Genomic DNA, 24,758 nt, shown 5'->3' on the forward strand with positions numbered 1-24,758 from the left:
TGTCACGAAATTTTAAATTTGTCTATCGAAATGAAAAGCAATTTAGAATTGTGAGTTTTTGTTCACCCTGTTAATTTGATTTAATTCCACTTCCTTCTATACTAATGTTACAATTTTATAATCATATTTTATAAAATGGCTTCTTGACATTCTCTTTGTAAACAATCCCAGTTTTATCGATAGTAATGTAATTAATATTTTGTTAGAGTGCTCGTCTCTCTTGTCAAACTTGATTATTCGGAACATAGCAAATGCTTTTCTATTTGCTCTTTGAAAGAATCTGTAGACGTTTTGCCGCCTGTAAGAAGGAACGTTCAATTTGATCTTAAATTCTGGTCGCGTAATATGTACATAGTTTCGTCTTTCTCTTGTTCCTTTGTTCATTTACCATTTATACATTTCTAGTGCAAAATTAACCGTAATATCTTACGTATGTTTGATGCGATTAACGAACGTGAATGAACTGCGATATATTGAACTGGCCGTTTAAAGTAGTTATTCGCTTAAAGTTATTCGCTTCACGAATCAAGACCCTATAAAAGTATTACGGCGCGCTTCGCTACTGGATAATTATAAAGCGACGGGACACCATTTCGATTATAATAGTCGTGTACGAGTTCATGCTTGTGTTTCACGAATTGTTTCCTCTTGTCCTTACAAGAGTACTCGGCTGCCTACTAATGAGATATGAGACAGATTAAAATACATCTAAGTGAATGTAATTAAAATCCGGCTTCATCAAAGATACAACAAAAGAAACTACTGTTGTTCTCTTTTTAATAGTTTCCTATTATGCGGAATAACGAGCTGCATAGATCATCGCACAAATAAATGTAATTCTATTCAATATCTATAATATCAGAATCTATAATAATACCATATCGTAGCCGCTTCGATGTCATCTAACCGCCTGCTAGCAGGATTTCTTCCTAAATTAATAGAAAGTAATAGAAAATAATTTGGTAATATTTTGAAATTGCAAAGTTAGTTGGCTTCGTTCTATGTAGAACCGGCTATTTCCTGTACTAGGAAGTAATCTCTCTCTCTCTCTCTCTCTTAGATTAACAAGTAATCTCTTCTTTTTGGCCACGGAATATGAATATACTGCAAATAACGTCAACACAAGAACCAGTAGTGGAACTTTAACACCGTTTTCCAAGAGATTGCGGTCGCGTCCTCGCGATGACCAGAATGTGATAGAATATTGATTGTCAAGATCAAGGTCAATTGTGCGGCAATTGTGTGGCAATTGTGTGGCAACCGTGTTTCCCGTATCGATTTCCAGCGAACCAAACCTGGAGCTTAAAATCACGCTATGGTAATCACGCTAGTGGCATGTAATTTCTGGACAACCCTGTACATATGTAGTGCTGTAAAAGGGAACAGCGAAATTAATAAGGGAAATTGTACGATCGAAATTGTGTTAAAACTGCTAGCGGTGTACTAGCCGTAAAAGCAATCGTACGTATGTAAACAGGAGGCCGGTAATAAAACGAGATACAGAGACTCGTCTGGTTTTATCGATCAATGAACGTCCTTGCGCGGCATGAAGACGTTCAAGGTCGAGGCTTAGCTCGATGCGTGTTAGAAATTCTCAAATGGACGTTGCAATTGAGTCGTGTCGCGATGTACAGAATGCTTCGTGCAGTATATTTTGTACAAGTAATCTATCGTTTCCTTGTTTTATAAGCTTCATGTAGTTATATTTTATCTTTCGCACACGTAGATATACGATTTCTAATATATAGCTTCCTTGAAAAGATTGAAGCGAACCGGAGCCTTGCGTAAAATTCTCAGTACCCATTGATCCAGTTTCAGTAAAAATCGTCGTTCTGGATGAAGATAAAATTTGCAGAATATTTATCATAGATTTCTTCGCCGTGTCACTCTTTAACGGTGTAATTCACGATTCAGAAGGAAAAACTTCTGGAAAAGGTTCGGAAACCAATTATCTCTTCATTCTGAAGACTTTTTCTATTTCGTATTCAAATCGATCAAGTACAAAGATGAAAAAATACAATTTTGTCGTTCAAGACCTTACCTCGGAGAAAGTATGAAGGAGAATTTGAATATGTTAGCAAAAAGTTAACCCTACACGTGTAATATACGTGTAAATTTTATTCTACATCTTTCACTTATTTTCACACGTGCAACAACCTCCTATCAATTAACTATCTATTCTTGTCTAACTGGGAATTTCGGAAATTCCCAGTGAAGCTTGATTTTCTCGAAGACAAAGCTCCCCGCCGAGATTTTCTTATTCTTGATTTTGGTCTTATTTCAAGCCAATACGTACCACCCTGTGTATATATTATACGCGCACAACAAAGATCGATATCACAATGACGTTACAATGATATGATTCTGTGGTGACGGAAAAGATAGGTAAAACCTTCGGAATTACCTTCGCAGGTACCTTTGCAACTTCATTAAAGAAAACAACAACTCTAGTTAATAGTCGTAGTTGAGAGGTATCGGGTAGATACAGTACCGATACCGATACTTGTACCGTATATCTACTTAGAGCTGGTGCTAGTGGTAGATAAAACCGGCTGAGTTTAATCGCGTTCAGTGCTCGGCAACTTTTACCTGCGCGCACCACCATCGACATCCGGTTTGTTCGTTCGTTCATTCATTGCCTGTTTTCTCAATGTAACGTCTAGGCCTTGGTGCACGTAGGTAACTCGGTCAACGTATCTCTCCCCTCCATTCTCATCCGATTGATTACGCTAGACTAACAAGATAATGCACGCTGTATGCACAACAAGATTTATTAACTCGTTTAAGCAAGATGCATGCGGTACACGTGTATAGAATGGAACTGTTGCTGATTGAAATTCATATAAATAAAGTGCACACTTTGGCACGATTGGATTAACAGAGTCAAGATAAAAGTATAAAATCGCCTCTGTAGCGCATTGTTACAAATTCCACGCAAAACGCACAAAGGCCAACATTTCGAATAACGAAGAGACTGAAAACTATTTTGTGCTTATAGATGATGGCACGATTAGCGTTATCTTGGAAAACAGACCGGATCTTTCACTTCGTTGTAGGTAATGAAAGCGAAGGTGGCCCGATCTGCTAACAGGTACGAGGGCAGAGTTCACGGCTAACGACGATCCGATAATGAGGTAGAGATAAAGTTAAGGTGGGTGTTCCTTTGGTGTCAGGTTCGAAAGGCCGTAGCTTGCGTCAAGGTCTGCACTTTGGAGATTTACTCGTGGAACAAAGGACGAAACTTGTGCACAACAGCGCAGGACACAAGGTAGCACAGGTACGAGTCGTTAAATCCGAGTAAACCGGGATATCCTGTCTTTATCCGTAATAGTTTGCTATACGAAATCAGGAAATTAAAGGACACTTGCAACAAAGGAGCCGGCCATAAAGTACTTAAGAAGGTAGATGGTACGATGGTACGTAAATAAATAGGTATTAATAATGTCACTTCTTCCACTACATTTTCTTTACATATATATATATATTTTTTTTATATATATATATAAAATATATATATATATTTTTTTTTCTTTTTGTATTCAGTAAATGAATTGTATCTAGTAAATGAAATGACATTTAAGCTTAAACGTAAGATTGAATTTTTCATGATTCAAGATTTAGAACAATTGGTTACAGCGTACGCGATAAACGATAAATTAATAGCAATAAACTCTTGCAGAGTTGAGGATAAAATACACTGGAATAATTGGAAGGAACGCTTCGAAGGAACTTGTTAGTTACATATTTCTTTTTATCCAAACCCTGCAGTGTCACGTTAATTTAGATAAAGCCTATTGCGGCAGTAAAGTAGACACGAACGTCGTAAATTCTTCTTCTACGCGGCCCTTTTACTCGTCCTTGTCAGGCTTTCTGTGAGTGCCGTTCGAGGTTTATGGATTAGCAATTTACCGTCGTAAAACCTTGCCTATGTTAGGTATGGATTTACCGGTTGTTTCATACCGAAGAGCACGTATTCTCGTATTAATGCCACGCTCTATTCGTATTTCTTCGTTCGGACAGACGAAAGGCGAGAGAAGACCCGTCGCGTACCGAGAACTAGTCAATTGTTTTGCGAACAATCGCCACGAAATTTTTACTGCTTTGTCCCCAAACACGTCCGCTGTTCAATGCATTTCATTTTTATGTTTATTACGTACTTTAATTATATGCGAACGGTGTAGATATTTTTCAGTATGTTAATTAAACAATAATGTTAATTAAACAAGAGTAAAAGCTATAAATATTTTCAAATGTAATAACATATAATTACTCGTGGGAATGATCACCGTGATTTTTCACACATTCATACATACATACATACAGACAGAAATATACATATTGCGGACAAAAGTTAGATAATAATCAATCATCAACACAAATCATAAAATATTAAAAATTGCCCATTAAAATCGAAATAAGAACGTATTACTCGTTCTATGTAAAAATCACTTGAATCAAATCTCAAATTTATTCAATTTATTCAATTTATTCAATTTATTAAATATACAGTTTCGTTTAATTAAATAGACAAATTTTAATTTACTTAACTTACTTGCAATCTGATGTTTGCTGGAGGAACATTGCTAATACGAACGTTAAAGTTGAAGAGGCAAGACTGTAGCTTTAAATTTTGCTAATTGTCATCGAATATTAAGTGACCGGAAGAGAGAGATTTCTAACGGACGTGCCAACGTTAGACGTGTGAAACATAAACGTTATGTTTGCAAACGTTTCTAAGAAAAAAATGTAACACCTCAAATATACAACACGATTCGAGTTTCTAATGTTTGTATTTATATTCTTATCCACATACGTGTCCAATTATAAACTCGTGAAAACGTTCAAAGCTATATATGAACATATTCGTAAGTTTAATTCTACGCGAATTTTTCCAAAGAGACTCTTTTACGGCCAATAGTATCGATGGATCCAGTTTGACAGTAATATATTCAACCATATTCGACAACCTTTTGCCACCAGTACCTTCGCTTTATGTTAACATCAACTACGTATTTCTATTTCTATGATTATTTCAATTTTTTAAAGATGCAACTCTAAATTGAAATTTCAATTTTGATCTAAATCTTAAGTCGAGCAAGATTTATACACACATATATAAAAGATTTATATACACATATATAAAAGGTGATTTTTTCGGACGAAATGTGCTAATATTTGTTAAATATTCTGCGGAATGCGCGAAAACATCATTCGTGTCGGGGTTTCGCCACTCTCTTTTATGTTCAACAAGATTCCGGCCCGTACTTGTGCCTTTTGCTCAATGCGACATTTCCATTCCACTCGTTCCCTTTCAAAATAAACACTTTCGATGATGATTATGCGACATAGTCGCGTTAAAAGCAACATTTATAGTACATTTATAGCACAATCATTTCTATACTAGAGGAACAAACTGATAATTAACGAAATTTGTTTCAATAGAAGAAAGTTGTTTGGTTTATATTAGACACGGAACGGTGCGAATGAATGGTACGCCTATAATCTCCGTTCATACGTAGTATCTAACAGCCCAGGTACATCTCGATCTACACACATATACCTATAATGAATTTTACAGTAAGGTGTAAAATTTCTTAATCTTTGTCTTTACTGTAAAATAGAATTATATGATAAGATTTGACAGAACCTACATTTAAGGCAGCAAAATTTTACATATATTTACATTTGTTTATCTGATTATTAAATGATAATATATATAAAATTGTTTATGTATAATGATATTATTATTTATATATAATATTATTATAGAGAAGACACGCTATCACGCTGTTACAAATCGAGAAGAATTCACAGACAATATTAGACGTCGTGCTTGCAGAGCTAACGGATAACGAAAAAACGATTCTGCCGATAGTTCCAGGATGTTCTATCTTTTCGTGGAAAAAATGAAAAATCCTGCTAAAAGTAGATTTCAAGTCGCAATCGTAAGCCACATATATATTTGAATATAGTCCCAATACTAAACACTAAATGCTACTATCAGTCGTGTATCGTAGCGGACGTGTAACATTCTTATCGAGGACACCGTTATGAAACGTAACATGACCGAAGAAATTCGATACGCTACATGCGTGCAAATACGTTTAATTGCAACAATATTTATCCAAGCTAAATGCAATCCTGCATTCAGCACCGCTTCGATTTTAAGCGTGTCGTAAAAACCAATTTTCACGTATACTGTAATTTATATTTCATTCACATTACTTTACATTATCGTAATTTATATTTCATTTACACCTTGTGCATTGAATTGCTTACGCTTGGATTTTACTCGATGGTTTTAAGAAAATAGTATTTATGCGAATCAAAAGAAACTAATATCGCCTCGGAATAGACGTTTTCATTGCGAAATCAAATCTATTGGGTTGGCAACTAAATGATTGCGCGTTTTGTCATTAGTTAGTCACTTAGTTCCCAACCCAATACACGTCATTTCACGATGAAAATTAATTGACTGTTAGCCTTAATGCTACATTATTGCAACAATGATTTACACAAAGAGTAGGATCTGGATCCGTTTCATCAAATATCGTAACAATTTTGAATTAAATATTACAAGCAATAGATATTTTTTAGATCTTTAATCTTTTGTACATTTTGCCATAGAATGCATCATTATAGTAAATGCATAAAAATCCGCAATTTACGTAAAATTATTGCTGTCGATTGTCGATGCATCCAGCGTACTTTCAATAACGCAACAAAATTTTTCAATAACGCTTTTCGCACGTGATCCGTTCACGAATATTCGCTGCTGCTACGACGACCATGCTTCGCTTACGTATTTACCCATGGAACACATTATTGGAAATTGCTCTGAATCGCAGAGCTGCATTCTTCTTTATCGAGAGTTCGTTGACCATAGCAAAACATTCCGTTAGGCAGCGCACTGCCCTTTGGTTGTTCGGCGGTCTCTCTGGGTTGCCGAAAAGGAGGTACAGAAAAGAACCGCGTCGCTGGCGTCGCGTCGCGTCGGTGGCACCGAGTTCTCTCCCTGCCGCGGCCGCGTTGTTAACGAGCAACGAGAAAGCGACGAACGTGCTCGCTCAGGAATAAGAGAGACAGTGAGAAATAAAAGGAGAGGACAAGATTGATATTACCAAAAGTTAGAACGATGCGGACGGCGACTGAAAGAGAGAGACTGAGACAGGTCCTGTTGCCGGGCCCCTGTTGCTACGCGGTTACGGTGCATCGTGCTGAATTCGCAACGAGACTTTTTCGTGATTGCGTTGAATAATGTATGTGTAATAGACGCGTGGCCCTGGCTAGCAATGATTTTGACACTGTCAGAGACACCTTTCTACCACGAACGGTCTCTGTTTTGCGCAGGACGGATGGTGGCCTTGAGCAGGTCACGTCATCCAACAACATATCATCCTGCATCCTGAATCTTGCCGATCGCTCGATCGATTGCTAACTGCGTACATTCGGCGCATTCTCCACTCTCTGCTGGCTAGCTCGCTTCGCTCGACCTTTCCATTCCTTATTCGATAATTATTTTCAACACGTTTCTCTTCTGAGATACTAAACATTTACAATAATCCCGTTTATACTTGCTTCTGTATTGTAATTTCGGGTTTTTAATGGTATTCAGTGAACATTATGTAAGTAAAATATTTGAAAAGTGATAATTTAAATAATATATCGTCGTCATTAAATAAATAACGTATCGACTTGGCTTGTAGTTCTCTTTAATATATTACACATATATGTCAAACATATATGTGACATATATGTAATGTAACATTGTGTGTGTGTGTGTGTGTGTGTGTGTGTGTGTGTGTGTGTGCGCGCGCGCGCGCGCCTGTGTGTATGTGTGTGTAACTGACTGCCACGATGTGTTATTAAAAAGAAAAGATACGCGCGAGCTTTGGTTCTACCAGGATTAGTTGGAATTCTAGGAAAATGATGACGATGCACATATAGATACGAGTCATTTTATCGATAATTTCGAAAGTCACGTCTAGTCAAGTAATCAGTGAATTAATTACTTTGAATTTTGTGTATTCGAAACTATTTTAGAAGACGCCTCACAGAGATCATGTTTTTCGCTTCTATCGATGTGAACATTTTCAAATTAATGTTTCCGGAGATAAAACGGTTTTCGCATCTTCTTATATACTTTTTAAAGCTATAATTCCAATTAAATACAAAAAAATTGTAATTAGTAGCTAAACAGTAACGTTCTACATACGATATACATACGTACGTATACTAGCCTTTTATGAGAAATTTTTCAAATACTATAATCTGTCACGAGTACACGTTTTTAGATGTTTTCAAAACTATACCAGATATTAAAATTGAAAACGTCTGAAATAGTAAATTTCCTTTTTATATAACTACCCAATGGCATTACGTATTACATATTGAAGTAAGACATTTTACACACACGCGAAATATTTGTTTCTTTTTTTTTTTATAATGATATAAATGTTTATACGTGATTTATCCTGAACAGCAAAATTTACTTGAGAAGAGATAGAAATGTTTGAGGTCTCGTAGCCTGAATGAAGGAGCCGGTATCGTTTCATGGTTTTCCCGCGCGTTTGCGCACGCGTCTTCCTTGAAATCTCTTCAAGGCCAAGCAGATCTTAATGAATGGCAAAGAAATGTCTCATTGGCAGTCTGCCTTAGCCTCTTTGTATAGCGAAGGTAGGAAGAGGCACAGCACACGTACAAAAAAGGAACGTGACAAAGTTTAATGACAAATGCTTTTGTTTGGAAGGAGAAAAATCTTCTACTTTGTACGGTTATTTACTTTAATCAAAATTATAAACGTAACTTGTATCGAAAATTGAGTTTGTACATGAAAGCGATATGATACATTTGACTAATTGATCCTATTACGAAAAGTCATCATATACATATAAGCCATCATATATATACACATGTGTGTATAAATCATTTTGCGGCGGACCTCTAGGAAATTGGTTTGGAAACGAAAACAGAGTAACAGAAAGAAATGGCCATTAAGGTTGAAATCGCCCGCGGAACAATTGTTTCTGTGTGCGAAAAATTTCTTCTTCGTTACGATCATCCAGAGGGCACAGAGTCCATGGGGACAAAATAAGGAACGCCCCCGAAAAAAGAAAACTGCGCAAGCTTCGAGGAAAAAGGAGAGGAGGAAAGAGGAGGAAAGAGGAGGAAAGAGCAAAGTCGAAGGCAGAACTTTCGCGCTCTCACGTCCACGTGCTGCGTTGTTATTGTTGTTGTTGCCGTCTTCGTCTCTGGTCTCATCGCGGTTGCTATCCCTTTCTACGTCTGCCTTGGTCTCTTTTTCTTTCTCCGTAGACGTTCCTCTGTCCTCTTTCTTCAAACGTGTTTCCTTTTCCGTTCTCCTATCTCTGTTCATCCTTGAAGCTTCTCTTTCTCCCCACCCTCTGACTGGCGTCACGAAAGGCGCGTTGGCGTCACATGGTGGGGATCCCGATTAACGGACTCTAATTGCATAGCAACAGTGAGGCCGAGATAATGATACATCTGACGTGCGTTGCCGGAGGGCATCTGGCCCACTTCGACCAAACGATCCCGGGCCCATGCATATACACTCCGTTCCTGCGTGTTTGCGTGCGCAAAACCCTCTTAACTCGCACGCAAACTCGCGTCTGGAAATACAAGCCGCCAACTTTTGGCGCGAATCTCTCTGCAGAACCCTTCACCCAGCGATATTCTTCCAACTTTAGTCTCTCATCGTGCTTACGAACACCTACCATATGCATACAACCGAGCTTCAATTTTGCTTCATTATTACCTATACTTTTCATATTGTCCAACTAAATTTTCCCTTTTCTCCCTATTATTTTCTTTGTAGGAACAAATATGAAAATTCAAGATTGAAAGGTGGAAAATTTTACCATTACGATTTCCAACGTTCATAACATTTTTGCGATGAAAACATAGTTTGTGTGTATGCGGGAAATGTATCTATGTATATGTAATTTAAAAAATTAATAGGCAAGACGAGTATAATGCTACGAGGTAGATAGAAATTCATTACAAAGCAAACTGCTAATTGAAATTGTGTATACATATTAACTTGTCAAAAGATTGATTAACACACGAATATCTTTAAATCATAATATTGCACTAATAATAACTGAGACGATAAACGCTTGTTTCACAAGAGTAAGAAATGTAAGAGTAATTCATTTCCTGTCTTGTTTAACACGAGTATTTCATACAACTTGGCTTTTTCCATCGAATAGAGTAAATGATAATAAGGATACGAGATGCTGTCAAAAAATGAGCTTTTCCATATAAAATATGCACATATTTTCGTAAGCGTGTTTTAACCGGTGCGACGCGGCGCGTCACGGCACAGCACTGGTAGTTCTTAAAAATCTTTTTATTCTTCATCCTCAAAGAGCGAACATTTGGGTCTCTTTTGAACTCTCGCACGTACATTTCTACCTGCACATACAAAGTCATCGACGGGTGTATACCTGTTCACGGTAGTGGTGTACCTTGGACCTTTTTGTCCCGGAACCCGAGATATCCGTCCTTCTGGTTGGACACGGCTTCGATTGGCCTGAAAAAATTCTTCTTTTGCCTGATAGAAATCGTGCATTCGACGCAGAACCAAAGTAGATCGCATTACCGACTGCGCGTCAATCTTTATTTGTTCCAATGACCCGCTTCATATTTCTCTTCGAGCAATCACGTTTCAACTATCGTTTTTTAAAAGTTCTAATAAAAAGAAAAAGTTCTAATTTCATGCAGATATTTATATTCTAATACAAAAATATCGATAAATACGTAAAATATGTGAAAATGAAAATTCGTATTGGGTTGTGTAGAAAATGAAATGTAAAAACAGTTAGAATAATAAGAGAATATCGAGAATATTGGAAAATTCACGAAATTTTAAAGTATTAGAAGTACTTGACTGGTGTTAAATGCTGAATACGTGGAAATACTTAATTGATCACTATAGAGAAAAGGTAGAAGGCAATTGTGTGTGAGAACTACGCAGTCTGAATGATACAGCTTGTTTGGTTACTAAGCGCGCGCCTGTTTCGAATGACCCGCTCAACGCGACCTCGAGACAATCTCTTAAATTTCGTCCGTCACTTTCGGCGGGAATCAGAACGTATGTATGTATAATTCATTAGGATTGATAGGTGATCCGCCTATTAATCTGTTTTTCATTAAACTGATGGGGTTTTAATTTTCTTTTTGAACGTTGATTTACGAAATTTTAAATTAAAGAATCTGCTTTAATTTAGTATAAGAAGTTTATGAATGCTTCTAAGTCTAAGGATAGTAAAAATATGCAGACGTTTGGAGAAATCGCAAATCGGATATCGTAATATACATAACTCATTTCTCACGCAATTCTTTTTTTAATGTTTTTCGAATGCATAAAATTTTTTATACGACTTTCAGATTACTTTCGGTACCTACTACTAGTCAAAATTTTAATTATTATTAACAATAACAACAACAATTATTATTATTGCTATTAGCGTTTATTTTAGTAATGAGATTTAAAGCCTAGTGCAATCTTTGCTTACATAAGATATGTGATTAATAATAATCATTGCCTTATATCGTATAGTAATAACTATCGTATATATAATAAACATTTCTAATAAAATTTAGTAAACGTAGACAATTTTTCAAAAACTGTACGTATTAGTAGGTATAATATATACTATTTTTTATGGCGATCAAGGTTATCGCCTTCTTTAAAAATCGAGCAAAATTATAATAGCGATGCAAGACCTGGTGATTCTCCGCAAGTTTGTAAATTCTTCAACGTTATTTGGAATGTTACGCGTGTGTATATATATATATATATACACACACATATATATATATGTCGGATTTACTATATATACATATACGCGTTGACGTTCTATTTGAAGACTCGTTAAACGGTCATCACTCATTGACACTGAGGGTTCCTTTGAGCGACCTTGACGCCTTTGGTATCTAGATGAATCGATTAACTAATTATAAACGATAAAAGAAAGAGCGAGAGAGAGAGAGAGAGAGAGAGAAAGGGGAGAGAGAGAGAGAGAGAGAGAGAGAGCGGCGGGGCGGCAGTAAAGCACATATCGTGAAGGACGAGGTCAAGGTACCTGTATTGTATGTCTATTGCCGATTATTTTCAGGGGTAATGAAACATAACAAGCCGCCTTTCTGCCATCGGATGATTGGTAGAATGCACATGTACCGCCTACATATTCAACTAGAAACTTTCGAACAGTATAAAGAGTTAAAATACAAAGTTATTATGAACAAAATACATATTTAAGCAAAGAAATGCAGAATAAGAAGATAATTAGATCTATTAAGTACTTTTGCATAATTTCTCGATACCTATATCAAATACCACTACTGTATTATCGGGTTCGTCAATCTATAAAGGAATTAATCACACGACATATAGCATCTTTCTTCAAATCGTTTAATATTTGTCAAGTTGTTGAGAAATGTAATCACACAACGATCGAGGGTCTCAGTATTTTTTTTCACTGGGAAAAAGTATTCTTTTGAAGGCCCAGGAAACATCTGGTAGGCGGTACCTATATCCGAAGGCAGCTATATCTTAAGTTAAGTCAAGTCTTAAGTTATCGAAGGTGTTTGCATTGCAGATTTAATACCTTCTCTTCTGCATTTCCTTTCCTCGATGACTAAGACAAGGCTGATTTAATACTTTAATTTACCTTTTGAATAAATTTTTGAACGCTTCGTTCAATATTCCAATATTAATTCGATTATCCCAATATTAATTAAACAATTTAATTACAACGCGAACAGTGTTCATGTTCTCTGAAACACGATTCATCAGAATTTGCCGAAATTTCATATACATGTCGATCAATTAAGAAGTTATGTTGATATACGTTAACGATTTGAAAATTTTATCTGGAATTTTACTGCATTAAATTAACCGATTAAATGTGAAACGATAGTTGACTAACAAGCTTTATGAGATAAAGACCAAGTTACTGCTTGTAATATTATCGATTGTAAAGAGATTTAAATATAATGCAAAAGTAAAGCTAACTCTTTCTGTTAAAATTCTGTCGAATTTGGTATATACATATATATATACAGGGTGGTTGGTAACTGGTCGTACAAGCGGAAAGGGATGATTCTACGCGAAAAAAGAAGTCGAAAATATAGAATAAAAATTTTTCGTTCGAGGCTTTGTTTTCGAGAAAATCGACTTTGAATTTTCGCTCGGTACGCGTGCACTTTATCACGTATCGTTATAACGGATCGTTGTCTCGATGGAAAAATTAAAAAAAAAAACTAAAAATAAAAAAAATTTTTTATTCTATACTTTCGACTTCTTTTTTCGCGTAGAATCACCCCCTTTCCGCTTGTATCACCAGTAGTTACCAACCACCCTGTATATTTTATAATCACTTTTGATATTAACGTTAATAGACATTTATGGGATATTTAAAGATATTAAAATTCACCGAATTCATGAGATATAATACAGAAGAATATATAAAATGCTCAAAGTACAACATTCGCTGTAATATTTAATGAAAAAAATAAATGTCGAGGTTCTGTCTTTTTGGTAGATATTTGAATTAGTATGCATAACATGGTATTAGCATTATTTTGTTATCGACGGAATTTAAACCTTGTTAAATATAAAAAAATATTTGTATCATTTTAAAATTATCTAGTATTAATTTTTTAGTGCAGAGGAAGATTGCACATCAAATAAAATCACTACTCACGCTATAGTTTTTATAGAAAGTTTTCAAATATTCGAATATTCATATATTATCCTCGAATCTTAAACAAACGACGAAAATTGTTTCTGTTGGTGCGAAATTCGGAACGGTAGCGCGAAGGGTGAGATAAAGATCGTGATTTGTTCGAATTTAGGGACGGTAGGTGACAAAGAGAAGGCAGAATCCTGAACAACCGTAAACGAGGAAACCTGCGTGCTGGTCGATAGGATTAACTGAACCGGGATCTAATTTGATGACCGAATCAGAGCCCGAAACTCGATACGCTCCTAGCACGTTTAACGGGGATATTGAATTACCGGTGTATACACCTTAATTCAACGTGATAGGCGAAAAAACTGAGATAAGCGGTCTGAAATTTTGAAAGTTCCGGTTATGCCAATCTGCAGGTAGTAGATTTCTAAATTCGTCGAAAAAGGTTTTTTTTATGATTACCGAGATCTCTTCTAAAACCAGTTGAAATCTAGATATCGTGGGTATCGATGCAAAACGTCACACCGAGAAAATAATTATTTTTACTCATTTCACTGTGCATTCAAACGATAGTACGCTGCAATAACTATACTGTAAATTGTACAGTACATGTTACATTCAAAAATTAAATTTTGTATAATTATAGTTACACACACGCGCGAAATACATATCTAATATAGAAATAGCATTGTAATTGTGTAATATAACATAGACGTTAGAAATATAACAAAATTTCCCGGCGAAATTATAAATATTTCATAAAATCAGAAGCAAACTAATATTTTTCAAAGTCTTATTTTGCTAAAAAAATATGTGGCTGCTTGATCATTAAATGTTTAAAATAATATTACATCGTTTGTCGCGTATTATTAATTTGTTTAAGACTTTTCGACCACATTCGTGACAGAACTATTAGCATAAGAATTGGCCTCGTTTATCAAAACTGCTACTTGTTTGCCTATCCGAAACATTAATATCTATTCTTACATTTTTCACTCGTTCTCCTACATTAATTCTACAATCTTTGAGATTTTATCTTGACATCCCTATTAATAATCGATTCTGCAATTCTTCAGGAATTGATAGCGAAGCGATAACAGAATAAAAAGGGGCGGCGGGGGGGGGTGGCTGAAATGACTATTGAAATTGAAAGCAGGACAATTAATAATTTGCTGTTTTACAATGTACACATTTAATTGTTCTCTAGTTAATAATTTAGATACTTTTGAAATATTATTTTTATCATAAAAAATAAGACTCCATCGTAAAGCGATAGCGATTGAAAATGAATTTAACACTTTAGCGTTGTACTGTATATGTATGTATGCATGTATGTATGGGGTATTGTATTATGTATTATTATTTCTCTTGATTATTACAAGTGGAAAGTAATTTGATTTAGAGAGGAGAACTTGGTAAAACATTTGATATTCTTGTACAAAATTGTTATACAAATTTCAAAATATTATCTTGTTTTTCTCATCGAAACTATTTTAGCACTTTCAATTAAATGGATTGCAAATTAATTGTGGTAACAATATAGCATAGCTAATTTTCAAAAATGTGTCACACCATTATTGTTTTAAGTGTGAGAGTGCCACCAATTTCATTTAATATGTGTAGAATTTATCAAGATATAAAGGTTCCGGTTTTAAACGGTTTAACGCAGCGCTTGAAATTATCTCATGACTAATTAATTATCGCGGTCAACGACCAAGTGGAAACCATTGAGAGATTAGCGTATTAGTTGTTTAATTACCGACTGTTCTATTCAATTTTTCATATATCTGTTCTGTTTTACAAATATCCAACACCAAACTAACAAAGCGTCAAAATATAAAATTTGAATAATTTTCGTAAAAGAAACTAGAAATTTTAATAACTTTATTAATTGTATGTAACGTATCTAGTGAAAGATACGTTTGAAATAATGAAATAAATAAAGAGATTTGGAACGTTTCACATATTAGAACACGATAGAAACCTGTAACAAATTTAGTAGATGTAAAACGTGATGATTTCACACTTTTTCAAAATTTCACTAAAATTTTCTTAAAATTTTCATCGTATTTATTTATATAATAAACCCTCACATAAGAGGTTTTGAGTTATTCAGAATATTTAGATTTTTTTATTATTTAACATAAAGAGATAACAGTTTTTAACTTTTAAATGAGATTCATGTTGCGTCTTTTATTTTATTTTGTTAATTATTTTATTATTATGCACACACACACACACACACACACACATATATATATGTATATATAGCTTTACTTGACAATATCGAAATCAAAAAAAAATTAAACACGAAAACTAATTTTCTTTAAATTTAATACAACTCAACAATAACGCGTATCTATTCTATAATGAAAAAAATGTAAACGCTAGAAACAGCATGGAGAAAAATTTGTTCGTCATAATCATTCGTGATGATATTTATTCCGGAAGCGTAGAATTTGTCGTCCGCTGCATCCAGAATTTTCTCTACTTTCCTACGTTGTATCGCTACATTCTGTTAAACCTCTTATTGAGCTTACTGTACTTTGTTAGCTACTTTATCGCTGGGAAGTTGAACGGGCGGGCAGTCTAGTCCTAACCTCAACAATATATTCGATACATCATGATTTTCGAAGAAAAACTAACACAAACAGTTGTGATCGAATACAACGACATGCTTGATCTTCGTTTCAACATTGTGCTGGCGCGGCGCGGCGCGATGCCTGCGTAGTCAAGAATTTTTTATCTTCGTTCCATGAAGTTTCAGGGCGGTACTGTGTAACATTGTGTGGGTCTATTCCCACATGCCCTTTTTTTCCATGGCTATCTACGCGGTAGAACGAAGATTTTTCGGTTCGGTCGGTCGTTACGTACAACTGTTCTCACTGACAAGATTTATCTCTCTTCGAGAAGTTTACACCGATATATTAGAACATTTCAACGTTATATTTCAAATATTCTAACGGATAAGTATCAGAATGTATTAGGACTGTAGGGACAGTTGTTAAGCCTGCCACGTTTTTTCACTTTCGGCTCAATTATTTATATATTTCTAACATTGAAAGATATCTTCCCTTTGGGCAAAATGTGATAAAATATGTTAAACATCTTCTTAAAACATTACAAATCCTCTTTATTTGCTAAAATAATAGCGTAGTAAGGTTGTGAAGCATAGAAATTCAAGAATTAACTTCCTAAGAGTTGGCTAAATTTTAAGAAAGTGTGTCAAAATAAAACTTGTTTTTTATTACTTTGTTATATTAACGTTCATAAAATTGTATAGGAAATTACTTTTTTAGAAAAACACTAACATCCTTTTTGTATTTATGGTATTTATGAAGAAATATTATCATGAAAACGGATATAGATTTTAAGGGATTAATTAATATCAATAAAATAATTCTATACATAAAAATAGGAAAGCGAGTTTCGCCTTGATATTTTTTAACTCATTATTGACCACACTGTGTAACATTTTATGATATATGTATAGCGATTCAAACGTTAAACATTCCTCACCGCCCGAACTTTGGTAATTACATACGTACATTTATTCACTTTATCTGAACTTGTAATGTTGTTTCCTACTACAAAAGTTTCATGCTACATTCCTGGCAACCTTCGCGTTAACCATCTTATTATTGTGATCCAGAATGTTAATTGCTTTGTAGATTCTTCATTTTTATAAGTACTTTATGTTTTTTGAACAATTTTTTGCAAATTTGCACTATGTGTTGCGAGGTACAGTTTATTCACAGAATTAAGCGGCATAATTATATGTGCATACTCTTACATATAAAGTCAGCCACTATTTTATATTGCTTCCTTTATTTAAAAAAAAAAAAAAAAAAAAAAAAAAAAATCGAATCTCTCCATTATAACGGAGTTACTACATATTGTACATGTGTATGACTAATCTTCTGGTAGTGAAATAATGAATATTTTATTTCAATTTATTTTATTAATCGTTTATTACAATATATATGTATGTATATATTCATACTGTACTATTAATTAATTACTGTTCGTATTACAGTTAATATTTCATGGGCTTTCCTTTATGACGAATAACTGCCTGCAATCTTTTGGGCATGGATAGTAGTAAGTTTTCAACAAAGTTTGGTTTTATACATTCCCAATCTTTTTTCGAAATTTCCTTAATACATTCTTTTGACGTTACATTGCACCCGCAGATTAACTTTTGTTTCTGTACGTTTTCAGTACTATAAATGTTTATATATTATAAATAATATACAGTTACATATACTTGAATATATTTAATAGTAATAGAAAATATTTCTCCTTTTAGTTCAACTTTGAATAAATATTTTTGTTTCTCGCTGTATTGTATATTACGCGCGCGCGCGCACGCACACACACACACACACACTCAAATTAATTATATATATATATACATTGCTCAGAAATATATATTTTTATAGTTGAAGCCCGCAAGTAAGAAAAAGTATGATATCAGATTTTCCGCATTTTACAAAGCAGCAACTTGAAAACTATCTGTCCGTATGATTAAATATATATATATATTTCTGCCATCCTCTCGACATCCGCTTAACAAATATCGATACAGTTATTAGTTACAACTTATAGATATGTATTAATGTTATTCGTAGATTAATATTAAAACACATTGTAAATATATCGCCTATTTTTAAAAGGAGAAACAGAAATTCGAACGTATGATTATACGAGGTTATTCCCTCCTTTCACTGTTTCATAATAATAAAAATACTTTTATTACGAAATGACACAAGAGTTGAAAAATGAAAAAAGGTGGACCGATCTTATTTGTCTCGCGTGATCTTCGTCTAAATTCCTGGTAATTGTCGCGTTCTGCATACATATGTAAGAGTACGCTGAATTCTGTGTTATTAAGTATACAAAGTTCCACTGTAATCATTCCCGACATTCTACAACAGTCTACGCTATTGCTCTCGGAGAAGTATACTTCGTTTGGGTTGCAGGAAGTGCGTACGGTCTACGCTGGGGGATATTTAGGGTCCGTTGCGTTACGACATCACTTTTCGTAGATACACACTACACATTGTTGCGCCAGCTGGCTGCTATATTGTGAGGAAAGGGCTTGTGGTAGAGTGTATAGAGCGTAGAGAAACCCTACCGTCATTTTCTACATTTCGAACCCAACTGCCACAGCCAGTAGACGTTTCTACCGCCCGCCTGTGATGGGAGAAAATATTACCACGCTTTCAAATTTTAAACTCGTACGATCCTTTCCGTAGAAACCGTATCCTCCAATTAGTTTCTCCCATATTTTACAATGGCGTCGTCGACCAGCAGTTTCTTCACGATACACATTCAAAAAGATCGTTTTTGTTATATGTAGACTTTCGATAAAAAGAAGATACGTACTTTGTAGACTTTTGTGCGACTTCAGAAGTGGATCTAAAGTTTTCCTTTACTTACCATATAAAGAGAAAAAGTCAAATAATCGTTTTCTCTAATCTGAATAAAATTTAACGAGTAATAATTATTATAAATCAAATGATCTGATACTAGTATAGTAACGTGCATATATAAAATGATATAATCGTAATTTATTATTCTCATTTCGATAATAATACGATATTTTAAATTTCATTTCTTCATAACTTTTTAATAATTCCCTCAATGATTTAGTTAACGCTATCAAATGAATAATATTCGAATTAGAAGCAACGAATCTAGATTATTGTATAACATATGTAACAATACACCTGTACTTAACTAAGTAATTCAAACGATTTATTTAAATTTTAGTATCATTGGCATTTTTATATAATATTGTCACAAAATTTTGAAAGTGATGTTTTTTGAAAATTTCTCAATTTATAAGCTATAAATAAGATATCGTACGAATTATTTGTAAGTTAGAAATAAAATATGCTTAGGGAAGTAAACGATTCATTGATGTAATATAATTCATTCATGTGTATGGAAGTTTTTGGTCTGGTAACGAAATAAGGAGGAGATAACATCGCATGCATACTTACATATGGTGATCTGTGTCCTAACTTGCGTGGTCCACTTCTTTCCCGCCAGAAATTCTAGCGCCACCGTTTTCATGTTACGTAGTTTCGGTAGAGTTCAGACTGCTCGGAATCCGCTCGGTTGCTAGGCAGGGACATTCGAATAGCTCACATTTATTGTTAGTTGTAAACGTGCGATGTTTTATGGTTCATTGCATCGAACAGAAGGGAACATAAGATGTTCGTTTGATAAACTTCGATTTTGTTCTTGCATACTCGATTGCTTAAATTTTCTCACGCATTTTCTGCCGCGCTAATTAGCAATGCACGACAGATGCTCGGTAGCTCGCTTTGACAACGCTGTTTGTTGTGTTCGTGACGTGACGCTATGCTGAATTGTAAACGCATGCAATCCATGCGCTCGTTTATCATGAATGGCTCCTTGCTCGTAAAAATGTCATTGCTTTCCTACTTGTTTTTTATCGTTCATAAGCTTTATGATCGTTATAATTTTTCGATTAACTTTGATACATCGAAGCAGATTATTCATAATCTTAACTCTTTTCGTACTATAATGGATAATTTGAAGTATTCGGTCTTCCTTCCGTATATATCAACTCTCCTGATTTTATTATTTCTATATTTATACTAAAGAATTATAGTAGAAGCTTTTGTCAAGGAAAGAAGTAAATGTAACATGTAAAGGAAAAAGTTGTAAGTGAGTGAAAAAATGATTCGGATTAAGAATCTTTATCGAAATTTCCCATAAAAGTACAGTTGTTGATCTACTGTTTATTTTGCATGTTGAAATGTAGAAGTTGTTGCTCTCCTTCGAGCTGTGACAGCTTGTGAAAATGCACACGTGGAAGAGTCTAAGAATCTTTTTGTAGTCTTCCTGTTAGGATACAGCTCAGCGCTCCTTTCACTTTGCGTTATTGCAATATGTCATCCTGACGCGAACAGGTGCAACCTGACGTAACTATACCGATTAATTAGTGTTACAGACGAAAGGAGCTAGAACCTGACAACTCTGTCTTTTCCTCTAATTACTTTACATTTTTGGCAATTAAGTAAATAGGAAATACCAACTGCATTATCTAAAACTAGATAAGAGACACTTGAGATAATACATATAGGACGAGGCTAATGGATCTTTTTCACACTTGGACCATTAACCATTTTTATTTTTCTTTTTTTTTTTTTACTGAAATGTAACATCCGTTGGCTTTAACAACAATAAGTAACGATGAAAATATATTTTTCATCCGCCATGGTGCAAGCCCATTTTTATTGAAATTGCATGAAATTTATTTCTATCACGCTAGGTAAATTAGCACACTTTCTTTCTTATTTCATTTATATTATTTCTTTTAACATGTTTTGGTGTGAAACGAAAATTAAGAATTTTGTACAACTTTTAAAGTCAAGCAATACTAGAATATTGAAACGAAGGAAAGTAGCTATCACTGCCGAATGTTTACCACTTTCTTTCGATATATTTCGTTAAAGAAATTGAGGAAGGTTTCTTTGATTAACGAAAACTAGGTGTTCAATGTATCTTTAATATCATCATATTTTGTTCGTTAAACGCATTAATACAGTTTTCTATAAATATACTTGTATAACGGCATTTTATGAGGAGAATTTTAACGTTGACGATATTCCTAGTATCGACAACGTACTTTTTGTTCTAAATGTTATCTGATAAGTTGAAATTACCCTTCGACACGTATATACATATTTGAAAATACTCTTGGCGTCGTATCATTATTCTACCGACCACTGTCGATAAAGTATGAATCTACTACTTTCATAGTTCTTTGGTAATCTGTGTGTGTTACCATCCGTGGTCTCACCGTTGTTTGTAATACGAAACTTACCTACAGAAAATGCATATATGTATCATGCACATGTTGTATGTATGTAGACACATTTTCTATTTTATAATTTCCGAATAACGCGTAACGTTTCTTAATATTACATATTATATTTCATATTTTTTCTATCTTCACTAGTATAGTAATGTTTTGCCTCTAGAAGATTTTTCATACTTGATGCATGCTGCGTGCCTCTTTATTCTATATACAAGCTTTATGATGATATATATATATATATATACACGTTGCAAGGAATTGTTAAAAATTTGCTACGCTATTAAACGTATCGATATCATCGATATCAGTGAATACAGAATTTTCACAAATAACGTCGTACTATTTAAAATCCTACGGTTACTTTCAGAATAAATAAATTAGAAATCAGAATAAATAGCTACATATGGAACAAGAATATGCAAACGTACATATAAGAAAAACCTGATATTTATAATTGTAAATGTAAATTAATATAATGATATAATTATAAATTAAGAATAATTTTAATAATTAATTTTATATCATTGTTAACAGGCTAGTCGTACACTCGCACCCTGGGAACATTTGTTACCTTGCCCGAGGTGTTCATTTCCCTGTCACGTGGACGGCGAGAAAAACGTGGGAACATGTTCGAGGCAAAGTTGCTCCATGGAATTTTGCACCTTCTGTTCATCGAGGCCACACACTGGTCCTTGTAAAACACCGCTATTAGCCACACCGACCAAGAGGAATAAACGGCGGCTGATCATTGGCTCGAGACAGAGCAAACGAAACCTCAGGAGATTATGAGTACTTTCGTTGGAAAACGTCGTCGATCGTCGGGAGTGTCTTATTAGATGAATTTCATCAAAAAAAAAAAAAAAAAAAAGAAAAAAAAAGAAAAAGAAATCATAACGCATCTTTCGACGAAAATTAAATTATAATCTTGTTGCACAGTGCGAGCGCGCGCGTGTCGAGAATTGCGAGGAATATTATACTTGGGGATTATTTAACTGCTGTGACACGTAGTATTTTAAAAATCTAAGTGGTTCGCAACCGAAAGAAAGGATCGATTAAACTGTATGTTTAAAACGTGTGAAACTTATCCGTATTTTACATTTTACGAAATTTTAAAGAAACTTGAAACTTGTGATTTGTGAATCGTAAAAAAGATGGGATATTAATGGTATTTATATTATGGATTCATACACACGCACACACACACACACACACAAAATCGTTACACCTTATTTTTATAAATTAGTGGGATGGCGATTCAAATCATTCCCCTTTTATAACTTTCCTCGCTTCCGAACCACTTGCGATATTCGTTTAATCAGGCAAGCAAATGGAGGAGAGAGCCAAGAGTTAACGAACTCTCGGTTACTAAACAGTCGATCGACGTAAAGGCCACATAAGATACGCCTTTTGGATCGTTATTGATTCCGCGGTGAGTTAGTGGGAAATCTATGAAATTCTAAAACGCTGTCTCACGAAGTTGTTAAATCCAAACTCAGCAAATTGAATATCGTCTATTTAAGAATCATAAATTCGCGATATGATTGAGTTTTAGTTGCTGCGCGATTAACTCGACTTTTACGTGGCTCTTAAATTACATAATACAATACGGATAACAATAATATAATAACGATAATAACAATGCGGATAAGAAATACAGCAAGAGAGAAAAAAGAAAATACATACGAGGAAAGAATATAAGAACCGAATCGTAAAACTTTTAAGGGCATGAGCCGACGCTTCGCGTCGACCACTTTTTACTCGGTTAAAGGCATCGTGTGTCGCGACTTAATGAAGCCAGTAAAGGGAAAGACGGTTGGTTAGAAACCAAGTTGCACTCTTTTCGCCCGACTCATTTTTTCTATTACGCGAACGCTCTCTCGTGACACGATAACCGTCGACATATAATGCAGCGCGTCTTCTCTAGAACGCCTATATACCAGCTTTTGACTTTTCTACGAATCGTTTGCCTTATTAATTAACTGGTTGTGCGTTTTCTCTGCCCCCTTCGCCGTAGTCTGCAGAGTTTCATTCGTGACGCATCGCTAGCAAAAAGAATATAACCGAATCAAGGTAAGAACGCCAATTAAAGTAGATGGCCGAAAGAAGGATGTGGCCAGCCGCTGAATTGTAATAAAATGAAACGTTGCCGCTAAATGTTGCCGGAATGTTAACGCGCGAAAAAATGAAACTGAATTTGTTCGTGTCTTGTTTTTAAATATTTATCGACTCGATGAAAGGGGGGCGGGGTTATTTTAATTTTAATACCTTGACCAAATATATCTGTTTTTATGCTTTTATCGCGAACAATAATTCGTTAAGAGAGTACAACGCGTTGTCCACGAAAAGACTCGACAAGCATCTCAATTGATTAAATTATTTGTTTGTCTCTCGATGTTTGTCAATGTTTTTATCGTAGTAATGTTATTAGATAAATTGAAAACATTTAAACACGTTCGTCAGGCAGGAAAAAGAGCGTTTCTAGTTTTTTAAACTTTATCCCTGGCTAAGTTGCAAAGCGATATATAGCAGCCGGAAATTGTTGACTAATTTTTAGTAAAATGTATCTTGTGCAATTTAATCCCGTCTTACCTTACTGTTCGTCGAATCGTAATCCCTCGATGCGCACGTTCTTTCTCTCTTATCGCTTACTCTCCTCCTAAGATGCGATTCTCTCTCCAAAGAGAACAAGGAAATGTTTTGTCTCGCGTGTGTACGTATTGCTGCTAGTCTTATAAAATACGAGGTCAAAAAAGGATTGCCATGACTCGTAAAAAGGGTCGCTCAAAAAGTATTATTGAAGTATGTATGTAGCTATAGGAATAGTAAGATAACAAGTTGTGTGAGTCAAGTATCGGGGGATAAAGAGGAGCGGTAATGACGAAACCTTCTCGATGATGGAGAGTTACCTTTGATCCTTTATCGATTGTAATTTACCATATCTGTATAAATATCTGTATAAATATCGTTTTTACATCTCGATAATGAATGATCGCGTGACAAAGATCTGCTATCATTAAACCAACTTGAAAGTATTATTTTTATATTAATGGTATTGGCCTACAATTCATGGAATTTTTTGAACAAAAATTAAAGGTTGGTTCAGACAGGATTAAATAGTTTGCGGTCAACTAGCAAGTGAAGTCGAATTTACACTGTTTCATTGTGGATGATCTTCGAGAAAA

The 24,758-nt window shown here is 34.7% G+C and overlaps 1 protein-coding gene across 1 annotated transcript in view; it reads left to right on the top strand.

Annotated features, from left to right (window-relative positions):
- Positions 1-24,758, top strand: part of LOC117213500 (F-box only protein 43-like) — a 47,490-nt gene extending 22,732 nt beyond the window's left edge. Inside the window, exon 2 of the mRNA XM_033458882.1 lies at positions 22,111-24,758. Coding sequence (XP_033314773.1) covers positions 22,111-22,365 — 255 coding nt within the window. The 3' untranslated portion in view covers positions 22,366-24,758. The remainder of the gene's footprint in view (positions 1-22,110) is intronic.

This window comes from Bombus bifarius, unplaced genomic scaffold (genome assembly GCF_011952205.1).
Source record: "Bombus bifarius isolate JDL3187 unplaced genomic scaffold, Bbif_JDL3187 scf7180000009111, whole genome shotgun sequence".
NCBI lineage: Eukaryota > Metazoa > Arthropoda > Insecta > Hymenoptera > Apidae > Bombus > Bombus bifarius.